Source organism: Taeniopygia guttata, chromosome 2 (assembly GCF_048771995.1).
Source record: "Taeniopygia guttata chromosome 2, bTaeGut7.mat, whole genome shotgun sequence".
Classification (NCBI taxonomy): Eukaryota; Metazoa; Chordata; class Aves; order Passeriformes; family Estrildidae; genus Taeniopygia; species Taeniopygia guttata.
In genome coordinates this window covers 137,807,768-137,822,667 of record NC_133026.1, presented here as the reverse complement: position 1 = coordinate 137,822,667, position 14,900 = coordinate 137,807,768, and the positions used below count along the sequence as shown (strand labels likewise).

Here is a 14,900-nt window from a genome sequence, read left to right as displayed (position 1 = left end):
GCTGGTTCTTGTGAAAATTTTTTACATGTAGATTTTTAAAATTGCAAATTTTTTTCAGGAAAGAGGTTTCATGGGAAATCATTTCATTTGGGAACACATGAAAGCAAATAATGATCACCGCCTCTTCTCAGAGTAATTTAGGAATAAGCAGAGTATGTTTTGGTCAGGAAAGGGTTGAATGTGGTGGGATGCAGGAAAACTTCAGAGTCAGCTGGAAGGCACAAGGACCAAATACACAGCCCAGGTATTTGCTTTTAAAACTAATGACTGAGGTAAAAGATTTATGAGAAACCAGTGTCTGAGAACAAGTTTGCGTAATTTAGTGGTTGGACTTGATGAGCTTAGAGGTGTTTTCTTCTAACTTAAAAAATTCTGTGATTCCAGTTAGAAATCACACAAGTGTAGGTGCAACAAGACAACTGTTCATTTCTAGAAAAAGATGAGCACAAAGCAGCAACATATTCTAAATGCCTTTTTTTGTGCTGTGACTAACTCTCATCACTGAAGCTAATTTCAGTTAAATCCCATTGATAATGTCACCTTGCATTGTCCAAGTTGTTCTGGAGGCCTTGATCAATGTCCTCAGTTGAAAAAAAATTTGAAAAAAATCTCAAACCACCTTAGTTTTGAGAAGGACATGGGGATGGTGAAAGATGTAGACATTAAGCCCTTCCCTTCTGATTTAGTGAGCAGTTACATTTTTTAATGGAAAAGTGCTGTAGCAGGACAATTTAGGGTATATTTGTAAGGCAACTTACACAACAATTAATGTGTAGATTATGGAAAGAGGGCAAGAATGAGCACTGTTTTCCCTTGTGAATACCAGATGTTGCGGAAGATGTTATTCTTTCCACCTAAGGTAATTATTAAAATGCAATTTGATCCACCGGGTCCTAAAAAGTGGAGTCTTAGGGTGTTGCTATGTTTTCCTTAGGAAACTTAGTGTGGCCATGCTGTGATCCATGCAATTCCAGACCCCATTAATATACTTGAAATGTGGGGATTATTGTTGAACTCTCAACCCCTGCAGGTACTAAGTTGTTAAAATACTAGTCCATGAAGAGTTTTGTGGGATGAAAAGTGTGAGGGCTGCATGGAGGAGCTCCTTACTATGCCACACTTCTTGTTACCGTAAACAATCAAAAACTAAAAGAAAGCAGATTTTAAAAAATGAATATATTCAGTATCAGAGGTTATAAAGGGTTGTGTATCATTTTTTTTACATCAAGGCTTTAACTGTTGACACGCATCTCCATTGGACTGGAGTGCTGAAGCTGTACAACTTTCTAATGGAGGAAAGGGCTTGTCAGCAGCATATTAATTTGATGCGATTGTGTTGTTTGTAAAGCTTCTCACTGTATTACATCTTGTATTACAGATTCCTTCTACAATCAGGTCTATCCATCAGGATAAAATCCTAGCACTTAGACAGCAGACACAGTTCTTGTGGGAGGCTTATTTTTCTTCAGTTGAGAAGATTGTATTGACTACACTAGAGGTGAGTAAAAATTGTCTGGGACCTTGCCAAGCAGCGAGATTACCATACCTGTCCACCTGCTCCTGTCCTCAGCTGGCTTCAGACCTTGGTTTTCATGACATGCAATTGGTCACTGGGAAAAAACTCAGCATCTTGATGAGTTTTCTCCCCTAAGGAAATACTTGCTTCATTATCGGAATCCACATTAGGAAACTGACACAATGAAAAATGGGAGCTACCCAACACATGGAAAAGTTGTCATGTGTGATCTTGACTTTGCAAGGCTTTATGGCTTATGAATCACTATCCTTGTCATTGGTAGTAAATGTATTTCTTGAGAAACCTTTCTGGAATTCTTTTTGGAAATAATTCTACTGTAAAGCTCCTCCTTGACTTTTCCTGAACATTTTGATGCCTTGTGATGGGGGTATTGATCTGGCTCAGGAAAAAGGGGGGGTTGTAAATGCTATGTCTTATCTTCACACACAGGAGAAGGGAACGGCCTGATAATTCTTATAAATTATTAATATATAATCATAATTAGACTGCTATTAAAAGGGGAGACAGATGATGTCGAATGTGGAGAGAATCCTTTCTGAATTCAGAGACAGAGGAAAGATGAAAGGCTCTTCAGAAGTAGGGCCCAAGCTGCAATTTCAAAAGCAGGTTTCTTTTCTAACTGTTTTGCAGTTTTTCACATAAATTTTTGACACATTTGCACCACTGAAAGGGGCTCACTTTGTAGGTGCAAATGCATTCGTCTCATGCTAATGCTTCTGCAATTGCACCTGTCTTTGTGCACAGTTGTAATGCACAGTTATTAAGGCTCCACATTTCCTGCTGTACCTGCTTCCCCCTGAAAACTGTAAATGAGTGCCCATGGCTGATCAACCTCCAGCTGCTGCAAGGCAGTCCCTTGGGTTTTTCCATGCCAGTGAAGAAAACCAGCCAGGGAATATTTGCAGAGCCCCTGGCACAGCTCTCTTCACAATGCTCCCATTGCCCTCAGAAGAGCATGTCTTCATCTGTGCTGCCTGTTAGGAACTGCTATTCATCCTCAAACTCCTCACAGGCACTGATGAGGTAGTGATAATTACCACAGCCCACACCAGGATCAGACTCACAAAGGTGAAAGACCATGTGCTCACAGTTTAATTAACCCTTACAGAAGTGCTCCTAGGGTCCATCAGGTGCCTCATGCATCCTCTGCCTTCCCTGCATGTGCCCTGTTATTGTTAGGGATTGCTAAAAGAACAGGGGCACACGGCTCTCCCCACTGCCCTCTCCTGCCTGTGCTGGCTCTGGGCTCCAGGGCACATAACCTGCAGCTCCCACAGCCTTGGTGTCCATCTCAAGTTCCAGTGCCCACACAGGTGTCTTTAGTGCTGCTTTGGGATAGATTGGCCCATGTGGTTTCAGGAGCCCAAGGGACAGCAAACTGCTAAAGCTGAAGCAGATGATAACCAGCAAGCTGGATTTTCTGCTCAGAGCAGAAAAAACAAAGTGAAGACAAAAGTCTTCCCAGAAGATTTAGTTTAATGAAACCAATTAATGTATGCCTGGTGTTTATGTTCTGGGTTTTTTTATCTGTTTGGGAGACTGATTTTTGTTTGAGACTTTTTTGTTGTTGTTTTTTTAATTCAGTACTCTCAATCTTTTGAGACTGCTAAAACCATTTCTCTTCTTTTCACTCATTTCACATTTCAACTTGCCTGAGTAAAGTCCCAAGTTAACTTTTCTCAGGAAAGGAGTAATACAGTTGAGAGTGACTTTTGTTGCCTGAAACCTGCAAGCAGTATATCCTCTTCTTAAAATATATTGCCTGGAAGTAAATTCCTAGCAGGATTTTTTTTTTTTTTTAAGGATGTGATCCATCTTCTGTTGCAATACTGTTGTGTCAGTGTTCTGATCACTTGCCTACTAACTTCAGTGCCAATGTATGTTCCTATCTGAGGATATCAGCCCAGAAAAAGTCTTCACCAAATCAGATTCCTGCAAGGACATTACAGCCCTTTATTCTGCATACTTCTGGAAACCTTAAATCACGTTTTAAGTTCCTTGATCATCTCACAGCATTTGGTGTCTATTGTGGTTTAACCCCAGCCAGGAGCCAAGCCCCAGGGAACTGCCCATTCAGTCTCCCACCAATGGGGTCAGGGAGGGAACTGGAAGGGTAAAAGCCAGAAAACTCATGGGTTGAGATAAATACCATTTTATAGGGAAAACAAAAGCTACATAAAAAATGAAGCAAAACAAGGAATTAAGTCACTGCTTCCCACTGGCAGGCAGGTGTTCAGCCATCTCCATCAGAGCAGGGCCCCATCACGTGTAATGGTGACTTGAGAAAATAAACACCATCACTCCAAATGTCTTCCTCTTCCTCCTTCTTCCCACCACTTTATATCCTGAGCATGATGTTATATGGTCTGGAATTTCCCTTAGGCCAGTTTGGGTCACCTGTGCTGCCTGTGTCTCCTCCCAACTTCCCAGGCACCCCCAGTTTCCTCGCCACCAAGGCTGTATGAAAGGCCTTGGCTCTGTGCAAGCCCTGCTCAGGAATAACAAAAACATCTCTAGAGTGTCATCCCTGTATTTAACACAAACCTAAGCCACAACCCCACAGCAGCCAGTGTGAAGAAAATGAACCCCAGCACAGTGGCCTAAGCCAAGCAGCTGATAGCCCAAAATAAGATGTTTGAATCATTTGGCCAGCAAGCCCCTGTGGCAGGCACAGATGAGCTGCCCAGTATCTTGGCCAACGTGTGGGTTAGGCAGTGATGCTCACAAGTGCCTGCTGCAGGCTGGTGAGTGGGAGCTCTGGCAGTGCAGCAGTGGGCTGCTGCAGCCACCATCAGATGCATGTTCCAGCATATCTGCACTTCTTCAGCTTCATCTTCTCTTGAAGCAAACCCAAAACATCCCTGCACAGCATGCCCAGTCCTCCGCTCAGGAAGAGGAGGGGGAGAGGGACAGCACAAAGTACAAAAAAGAAATGCTGGATGCTTGGCTAGGGCCTTTTGAAAAGCAGCAATGATTAGGACAATATGTGAACTTTTTGAAGTGTGAGGGTGAGGAAGACAAAAATATTGGACTATTAATGCATTCCAAAAAGAAAAAGGAGATCTTGACAGAGATCCTAACCCCTTCTTCTCTTATTAAACTTCCTGTCATGCTTCATCATTGGAGAAAGCAAGTAGATGCTGTCTCTGCAATATGTGCAACACTGTACTCTGTACTTTTTAATTCCTTGGTGTCTTCCATGTTTGGTTTTTTGGGGTTTTTTTACACTTTTTAGTTCTCTTTCTGCCAGGTTTTCCCTGTCTGTCCTGACAGACAGCTGGCTTTCGTATGTAGGCCCAGGAGGGTGATGAATTAGTGATCCATTTTTTTGCTGTGGTGACCCAGCTCCCCAGGAGGATGCAGGAGCACGCTGGTGAGGTTTGTGGGGCTCAGGGGCTCCCAAGGCAGCTGGTGCTGCAGTGGCACCAGGACCCTGCCGTGCTGGAGCTGCGCTGGCTCTGGGCATGCTGAGGTGTCCAACACGAGCCACGTGTTTGCCCTGCAGCCTTGTTGGCTACCAGTGCCCAGGAAAACTCCACTGCCTGTGTAAACCTCCTGGCCAGGCAAATTTACAGACTTCTACTTGTCCAATTCTGCCCCAGTTCTGAGACAGCAAGAGGGAGGAGCTGTAGTATTTATGCTTTGTGGTAAACACTCAAAAATAAATACTTTCCAGGTTCTCTCTTGTTTAGTGGCATAACTTGCAGTTGGGTAAACAGCAGTCATTGTCTGTATTTTCTCCTGTCCCCACTGCCATATGGGGGATCTGACAACTCTTACACCTAACTTCTCAACTAGAAAAATTCAGATACATTCTTGTCAGTGATGGCATTACAGTCCTAAGTCTGTTATTCTAAAACAAAAAGTTAAATTAACTTACTCATGTGAGTGAATTACTGCATATTAGCTATGGTAATTGGCTGTAGGCAAAATTCAGAAAAGCATGCATTTAACGTCTGCCTCAGTTTAGCAGTACATGTATTGCCACCAGCAGCGGATTGTCTAACACAATGTAACTGGTGTTTTAATCTTTTCTTGTCATGGCAATCAAAAATTCCAGGAAAACCTCTGCTTATGGCAATACTTATTCATGTATTGACCAAATGTCCCTGAACTTAGTAGCTTACAGAGATTTTAGCTTGTTTAGACTGCAGCAGTTGCTTTTGTTCTTCTTGTGGTGGGTCTTTTTGCTTGTTTTTTGGTTTTCCTACACTTCAGTCGAGGTTCAGAGACATGAAGTTTCACTCAGATACATCTATGTTAAGGCCAGAGACACTGGGTTAGAACAACCAACATGTTCTTGCCACTCAAGCCCTGTGCACTGCATAAACTACCAGTTACATGAAAACCTCCTTGGAAGATAACAAAAGGTGAGCTGCAGAAGAAGGCAAGGCATTCCTGCTTAGCCAGCTTGGGGGAAAATTCATCCTTCACCACCCACTGGCCCTTTGCAGCATTCCATCTCCAGACCCGCTAACTTCTAATGCTCCAAGGGAATGCAAATCTGTAAGAATATGTGGCTCAAGATTGTACTGCACATAGAAAGTTGCACCTTTGGAGGCTGAATTTGTCCTAATAGAAATTCCCACCACTGAATCTTGTTACACCTTTGCAGGAAGTTTAAAGAATTTCCCATCTGTAAGAATCACTCTTGTTCCTGCAATCAGGCATCCAGTGTGAAGCAACTGTAATTTCATAAATATACACTAATTGTACAGCCTGGTATCTTTTTTTTTCTTTTTTTGCTTGTGGTATTCTAGGTGATAAAGTAGCTGACCTAGCAATCTGTTCTGACCTTAAAAATCTAGCAATCTCTGGTTTTGGCCCCCTACAGAGTCAGACAGTAGTTGTGAAAAGATCATCTGTTTCATCCAGCAAGGAACTGCTACAGAACTGAGACATGGAATCACTGAATGCTAATATCCCTTTATAATTAAGAAAAAATTAACAGTTAGTGCAGCCTGATTTGCTGAAAGTCTTTTTGGTTTTGAATACTCTTCTTATCTCCTCATATTACCTAGCTTTTTAATGCTATCTTCAAATAATTATCTTCTTTGAGTTCTGGATAGTAAAGCTGACAGTGAGCTAATCAGGCTTACAACTGCTAAGATACTCGAATAGACAAAATATTTGACTTGAAATATAAAATGCAATAAATTGTATGATCCCCATGTCCAGAGAGACTAATCAGGTGCTCTAAAACCTATGGCACAAAGCCTGTGCTGCTGAAGTGGTGTCAGAGTGTGCAGGTTCTGAGTCCTTTTAGGAGAGATCAAGGAGGAGTGTCTAGTAATTTGTGTGCCTCAGCTTTTTGCAGAATGGGTGATGATTCCAGTCAGCTGGAGTCCCTGAAACTTCTACCAGTGACTATGACAGTCTATTTAAAAATCATTATTTCTCTTGTTTTCCAGATTATTCAGGACAGAATATTTAAGCACATATCACGTAACAGCTTAATATGGAACAAACATCCTGGAGGGTTATTTGTACTGCCACAATATTCCTCATATCTGGGAGATTTTCCTTACTACTATGCTAATCTTGGTGAGTGAATCCTTGCTATAATGTAGTAGCATCTGGAATTTCTAGTGGAATTTTGAAGTTTTGTATTTGAGTAGCGTTTGCCAAGTGACTTACCATTCATTTCTAGTTACTGATACCTTTCATTTATCCTGTCTCAATCTTCACTGCCCACTGTAGATTGTAACATTCTGACTCATCAACATGCATCATGTGCCCCTTGCTTGCAGAGATTGTTTTAAAAAAATACATAATGTTCCTTCATACTTTTCAGTTACTGGTAATTAATGCCTGAGTAGCTGACCCATTAATGGCCTGAGGGGACATAAGAGGAATAGCTTTTTCCTTTCTTTTTTTGTTTGTTCTTGGAAAATTGGAAAAGTGGTAATTTACCCATGACACTTTTTATTGGAGTGCACATTTGATATGGATTTACTCTGCACACTATGTCTTCATATGAATCTCAGTAGAAGGAATGAATAGGGCTTAGGTTCATGGCTTTTTCCTGGAGCAGAGCTTGAACAATGAGTTCTGCAGGCAAATGTGCCTCCAGGCTGAAGGGAACCTGCTTACCAGACTGCTGCTACTTTTCGCTCAGCCTGTGCCATCCCACTTGTGTGGATCTGTACTGCTCATCTGCTAAAAATTGACAGTTACTGTGTTAAAAAAGGGAGAAGAAGGTTTCTGTGCTAATTCTGATGAAAAACAACTATGACCCCCCCACACTGATAAATTTAGATGAGGTTGAGAGCAGTAATAAAGGATAGGCACCAGTAGGATGTGTTATTCCAGGCAAAAAAGGAAATCATAGCAAGACAAAAATTTAAAAATGGAAGGCAAGGATGCAAGCAGAATTATCAGCTCAGAATGTAATTGAAGATGCATGTGGAGAGGAATCAACCCAGAAAGAGCAAAAATCTGACAGAGGCTGTAATGGAACTGGGGGAAATGAATAAGTTTCTGGAATTTGTGAAGATAATCTGTAAAAAACATCAAGCATCCAGAGCCAGGCAGCAAAACAGAGCCTGTGTCGAGGAAGACATTTGGCTGAACAAACTAGATGTCAATATTGTGGGACAAACTGGATAAAAAAAAGAGATAACAGAACATCTGTGGAAACAGTGAGTAAGAAAAGGAAATAATTGTTTTGGAGTCCAGTATTTCAGAGTGGAAGTTAAAGGCATAGAGTGGGAGTTGAAGGGAAGTGTGATCTCCTCTGAAGCATCTGGTATCTAAGAGGAAGGGAGATGACCTAAAAAAACCTGGCAAGGTTTGCATTAAGTGCAGATTTTTTTTTCCATCCCCGAAGTCCTTTAATCTGTAATAAGTGGGGCAGTTTTGTCTTTACTGAACACGTCTCTCTTCACTTCAGGTCTGAAGCCTCTTTCCACATTCACTGCCGTTATCCACGCAGTAACTCCCCTGGTTTCCCAGTCTCAACCTGTGCTGAAACTCCTGGTTGCTGTAGCCAAGTCCCAGTACTGTGCACAGGTAAGCAGCACTGTTTGCCTGTCAGTCACAGCAGAGTCAAACCACTGTGCCAGGAATGTGGAGCCTAGTGACTCAGCCCTGTTTCAACCCCCTGTTTCAATTCTGATGTTTCTTTCCTCTAAGATTTCTACTGTCTGTGACCTACATGCATGGGAAATAAAAACTCTGAGTATAATAGAAGTGGAATAGAGATAGTAATTAAACCCATTGTTACATGAGACAGGTAAAATAATGAGTGCACTTTAATGACCAGCATTGTGTGTGCTGCAAACTGCACAAGGATGCCTGTGCCTCTAGAGCCATTACATGATATTCCTTCCTCCCGCTGTGACTTTTAATCTCATCAGTGCCAGGATTTTGGCTTATATAAATAAAAACTCTGGGGAGTTCAATAGGAGCACCCTCTTGCAGTGGAGTGTCACAAGCGGTTTTGCCTTTAATGAGAGCCACAGAAAATCAGTCACATCTGTAACACGTGGCTGAGACAGAGACTTCCCAAGTTCCTGTCCAGCCTATATTTGCCTGAGAGGATATATATTGTATGTAGCCAGCTTGGGTGAAGTCAATGTAAGAAGTGTTATTTTTGTGCAGATTTGTTTCATTGCTTTTGATTTTGAAATTCCTAACTTGAATTTAACATGTCTGTATGGAAATCTGAGACCTTAGAATATGGGCCACATTTCCACAAATGTCTTTGATCATGGTCCAATATTCTCTTTCAGATTATTGTTTTATGGAATTGTGATAAACCCCTCCCAGCCAAACACCGCTGGCCTGCCACTTCTGTGCCTGTCATAGTCATTGAAGGAGAAAGCAAGGTAGGTGGAGAGGAGCATGGTTAAAGGTTGCCTACATTCTCTGACGGGATGGGAATTTATTTTTTCAGCAGCTTTGGTGAAAGCTTTGTAGTTCTCAACAAAATGACAGCTCCCTTCTATTCCTTGGCCTTTTGTACCAGCTTAGTTGCAGATTCGTGTTTCATGCATGGGCCCTGTGCACTCAGAAATCGTCAGCATGACAGTTAATGCCTTGAATCTGAGATTCACAGGTGGGACCCAGTTTTGAAATGTGACCCCACCAGCAGATAGTGCTGACCCCATCGTTGGAGATCCTTCTCTCTGCAGGTGCATGAAAGCAGTGATGCAGCTGCACTCATTGAGTCTGAGAAGTCACATGCAAGACTTGGCGGTCAGCTGTGGACTCAAAAGCAGAGTTAAAAATGAGAACTTGCCTTTGAAAAGTATCTTCTTTTATGGCCTTAAGAGGTACTGCTGCCATCAAAAAAAAAAAAAAAGGAAGGGACATGGAACACTTGTGTGGGAACAGAATCACCATGTCATCTCTTGCTGTGCAACACACGTCTTGTTTGTACTTTCACAAAGTGAAAATAGATGCCATCAGATGAGAAGAGTTTTTTTTAATTCTCACTTAAGTGGATGAATCCTTTCCAAATGCAGGCCTGAGAGAAGCAAGACATCTTGCTTCTAGAATCTGAAACAGATTTGAGCTGGATCTCTCTGCAGTCTCTGTCAACTGGCTCCAGAGCTCTGCGTTGGCAAAGGGAACTTTCAGTTGCTTTGCCTGTACAATCCTATTTTGAATTTGTAATCTTGTCTTTGGTCTTGTCTCCTTGTCACCTTAACAAGAGAGCCCTGCAAGGTTGGCAGCTAAAGGCTCTGGCCTTAGCTAGCCACATAAACAGTATCAGGAGAATTGCTGCAGGGCCAAGAAAGGTTGTAGAGATTTCTGAGCCTTTTGAATGTTCTGGGTGTTTTTATTTTCTTTTGTAAAACTAGCAGAGGTTAGATAGAGGAGAAATCTCTGACCAGTTCTATAATGTTTGTAGAAATTGGCCCCAGGCACTGTTTAGATTACAAATGAGTCTCCTGAGTACACAAAGGTGTGTTTATAGTGGACAGTCTCTTCCCTCTAATATCCCAGCATATGCCAAATGGCTTCTTATGTGCAAAGCTGTGTTTTTGGACCAAGCTTGCATAGCCAGAGCAACACAGTTCAAAGGTTGCACAAAGGAACTGCTTTTCATCTCCAAACTTGGCCAAGGCCTGCTGGTAGGCACCAGTACTTCATGCTGATCATGGTGGACTGCCTTTACCAAACCTTCACTCTTCCCTTGAAATCAATTATTATAACACCCATTTTACAAAATGGTATGTTAACTATAAAAAAAAAACCAAAACATGGCAAGTCCTGACTGTTGTAATATTTAAAACTTTTGCACAGTCTGTAAAAGATTAGGGATGAGAACATGGGTCATTTGCTGGCTGCTTGCTCTGCTTCATCTTAGTGTAAGCAAAACAAAACCCTCAGCCCCAGCCAGATCATTTCTTCATCAGAGCCTTGCAGCCCTGGACTGAGGCCATCATAGTGATGAAGGGATGCTCTCTAGGAAGACATTGTGAACATCTTGATTAGGGAGATAGATCTTTCTCTGAATCAAGGCATAGATTCCAAAGACTTGTTCCCAAAGAGGTTGCAGGGGATGTAGAATTGACCATGTCAATTAGGAGGGTTGTGTAAAACTTATCCGTGTCCCTGTTTACATAGAGTGGATTCCTCTTACTGGGCTTGACCTTTGAAGTGTTTTTGTGGCATAGTAAATTGGTAGTCTAGTAACTAACCAGGCTATTTTTCCTAGCAAATGAGGGAAACAAACTCTGTTGTGTCCTTGTTAGTCTTCATCAGTTCTCAAAAGGTGCTATTTAGACTGATAAAGAAACCATATGGATTTTCATTTCTTGCTGTTATCTTTATGATCCAGCATTCACATCTATTTCCTTTTACTTTGAGGACTGTCCTGCTATATCTTTATAAAGCTTATTCTATATATAGGTTTTTTATATATAAAATGGTTTGAGTTGGAAGGGACTTAAAGGCTATTTAGTGCTGACCCCCCTGCCATGGACCAAGAAACCTCACACTAGACGAGGTTGCTCAGAGCCTTGTGCAGCCTGGCCTTGAACACTCCCAGGGATGGGGCATCCACAGTTTCTGTGGGCAACCTGTTACAGTGCCTCACCACTCTCACAGTAAAGAATATTTTCCTAGTACCTCATCTAAACCTACTCTCTGTCAGTTTGAATCCATTTCCCCTTGTGCTGTCACTACATTCTGTTAAAAAACGTCCCTCTCCATTCTTCTTTCAGGCTCCCTTCAGGTACTAGAAGGCCATTTAAGAATGTGACTTCTTAAAATGCTATAATACCTGTATAATTCTTATTGCAAATAAAGCTCGATTTTAGCTTTAAAAGCTCGAGTTCTTTAGCATATTCTCCTTTTCTGACGGAGGATGTTGCACCATCCTGGTAGTATTACATCCTTCACACACAGCCTGGGCTCTTTGGTTTCCCAGCTGTGTAAGCTTATGAAGGCTGCAAAGTCCTTCTCAGCATTCATTACCTTTGATGCTCACACCCTGCAGGAGAGCAGAGGGACAGTCCTAGCCACCAGGGAAAATACCCTCCACAAAGAAGCTGTAGGTACATCTGATTATCACTACAGACCAATGCAGTTTGTCACTAAAGGAAAGCAGCCAGCTGCAAAGAGGGAGGCCTACTCAAAAATTACTTCTCAGACAGAAAGTATAGGCTGACTGCAGGGCTGACAAAAGTGACACTCCTTCACACACTTTTGAGCTGAAGGGCCCTTTCCATCAGACAGAAATATGCCACATACCTCAGACAAGAGGAAATAAGAGTGAGGAATAAAATTAAGTATTTGTCTTGGAAATGAGTCCTTCAAGTGATTTCCTCCCCTTCCTGCCTTGAATACCCACAGGTTATGAGCAGTCGCTTCCTGCCCTATGACAACATAGTGACAGACGCAGTGCTGAGCCTGGACGAGGACACCGTGCTTTCAACCACCGAGGTAAGGGTCTCTGTCCTCTTGGGAGTCTGCTTGGCTCCTGGGCTCAGCCCGAGCACAGCAGATACGCTCTTCTCTTGGCTTTGCCAGTGAGCAAATGTTACAAGATTTCCTGCTACACTCCTCAGATGTAACGTGTTGCACTTGTTTCAGCAACCCTGCCACTGCCTGCCATCAGAGGAGCTTTTCGCCCTGGTTAATTGGCTCATCATTAGCATATGGTTCTTCCGTTCTTTATTATTTTAGTAACATAGCTGCAGGCGGGTGTGGGCAGCCAAGAGCAGTCAGCTTTAATATTCTGTTCTCACTTTTCTGACTGGGGTAGCTTCCCCCCCCCCCATGTTATCAGTAGAGCATGTAGGTAGAGGGGGAAGGCTTGTCAGCAGAGGGTGACTGCTATCACTCCAAAAGACAGCATTGCCACCCTAGTGCAGATTTCACTGAGGAATGCTCTTTCCCCATTGTGTCAGCCCATAAAATTGGAGCACTTTACTAGTTTAGGTGCTCAAGTGTCTGTGCTAAGAGCAAGATAGCACTAAGAAAAGAAAAATACTGTAGAAAACCAATTTTTACAACTGGGATGAGTATTGATTTCTAGAATCTCTTCCTGAGAACCACAAGGGAAACCAATGACAGTTTATATAGAGTGCAATATTTGGGAAATACATTATTAATGATGGCCAGAGAATAGCTTGAAAAACTCGATTTTCTTTTGTTTTCCCTTCTTTTCCTCCATGTCCATGGTCATTCTGCTCTCCCCGCTTCACCTACATAAAAATGCATTTCTGTCAGTAATGGGGATCTTTCACTGATGCTGCCAGTACTTATATATCAGTGAAGAAACGCGTGACATTAGTCTTCAGTCACTGCTATATACCCTAAGATGTCACTAAATTTGTTCTAAATAGATGAGATCGCAACTGCCCTTCTCCCCTGTACATATGTTGTGTTGTGGTTAGACTGCTGAAGAAACAGCCTTGGTAGCCCTCTTTTGCTTCAAAAATGAAAGAAATAGTTGACATTGAACCTGTTGATACCAATGTTACACCTTGGTAGTTTCTGCTAGATGAGGAAGAATATGGCTGCTGCCAAAGCATTTGTGTGCAAAGCCCTGTACAGTCCAAAGAAACCCCAAAGCGATAAAAGACATTTCTCCTTGGCCTGGACTTCCTAAGCAGGTTGTTGTTCAGGATGAAGGGTCCCATCTCAGCTGCTCTGGGGATCCTGGTAATACCTCTAAGGGACTTCATTACACTGACAGGGTATTTACAGCAATCCAGCCTGTGGCGTCCATGAGGAATTGAGGCTTTGTTGTGTTTTAACTGGTATTTATTCATCCTACAAACTTCAGAGTCATACACATATGAACTATGAAATAAATAGTGTTTCTCGTTCCACTTGGCCGTGTTTTAACCTAAACATTTTGAAGCACAAATACTTGTTGCTGTGTGAGACATCCTACACTTTTCTTTGTGACTTTGGTAGTTTGCTTTGTTTTCTTTGTTGCTCCTATGAGCAACTTGCAGCTGATCCTGTGTGTTTGTGCAGTGGGTATTTGCTCTATGAGCCTCCTGGTCCCTGTGCTGCAGACAGAACCAGCTGGCCAGCTCTTGCTAGACCCCACCTTGCAGCTCCAGCACATCTCTGCCAGGGTGCCAGCACCAGCAGCTCTGCCTGGTGGCTCTCCATGAAGAGAGAACTCTCTATTGCTTCACTTCCCCCACGGTACAGCTTACACCAGTGTAATGTGACATTTCCTTTGAAACTTGCTGCTCATGGAAGGTTGTGGTGGCACAGCTACAAGGCCCAGAAAAGGCAGTTCAGAATCATGGTCAGTGGCAATCACATTCCCATCGAGAGCAGCAGTCACCAGGCACAGCCTCTGGACTGTCTGTCCCCAGTGTAGTAAAGGTTTTCCATTCTTCATAGAACAGCATGTAATTCTTCTGTGAGAGGAGCTGTTCCACAGGCACAGAAGAGAGTGTGCATGGGAAGTCATTAGGAATCAGTGTGGGTCATGATCCAGAGGTTTAAGAGACTGCCAGCTTGGCTGGGTTTTCCTGGTGATCAGCTGAGGGTGGCAGTGCTGCTGGAAATTACTTAGGATGAGACCTGAGGGGCTTTTTCAATAAAGGGAGTTTTCTCTTAGGGTGGTTACTTCAGTGCATCTCCCTAGTGCAAGGGCAGATAGTTGAAAGCACAAGAGAGGGCACTGGGTGCACCGGTTTTATTATTTATTTAAGTTTGAGATTCTCAGACTTCTCTAAAGAAAACAGATGTCATGTTTTATGGGAAAGGCCTTTACAGGGAAAAAACCCTTCAGTTCTTTCATGTGGTATTGATTTGGATGAGATCAGAGCTATCACAACGGTAACTGGTTTGTGCACATTGTCTTTCTGGCTGGCCTCAGATTCCTTGAAACAACTTTAAAGAAAATAACCAGGCCTTAACTTTGTATTTCAGCCCATGT

General features: G+C 42.5%; 1 protein-coding gene across 1 annotated transcript in view; it reads left to right on the top strand.

Moving 5' to 3' along the window:
• EXT1 (exostosin glycosyltransferase 1) overlaps nucleotides 1-14,900 on the top strand; it is a 180,719-nt gene that overhangs the window by 155,195 nt on the left and 10,624 nt on the right. The window contains exons 4-8 of the mRNA XM_002200421.7: nucleotides 1,379-1,498; nucleotides 6,949-7,081; nucleotides 8,430-8,548; nucleotides 9,271-9,366; nucleotides 12,344-12,433. Coding sequence (XP_002200457.5) covers nucleotides 1,379-1,498; nucleotides 6,949-7,081; nucleotides 8,430-8,548; nucleotides 9,271-9,366; nucleotides 12,344-12,433 — 558 coding nt within the window. The remainder of the gene's footprint in view (nucleotides 1-1,378; nucleotides 1,499-6,948; nucleotides 7,082-8,429; nucleotides 8,549-9,270; nucleotides 9,367-12,343; nucleotides 12,434-14,900) is intronic.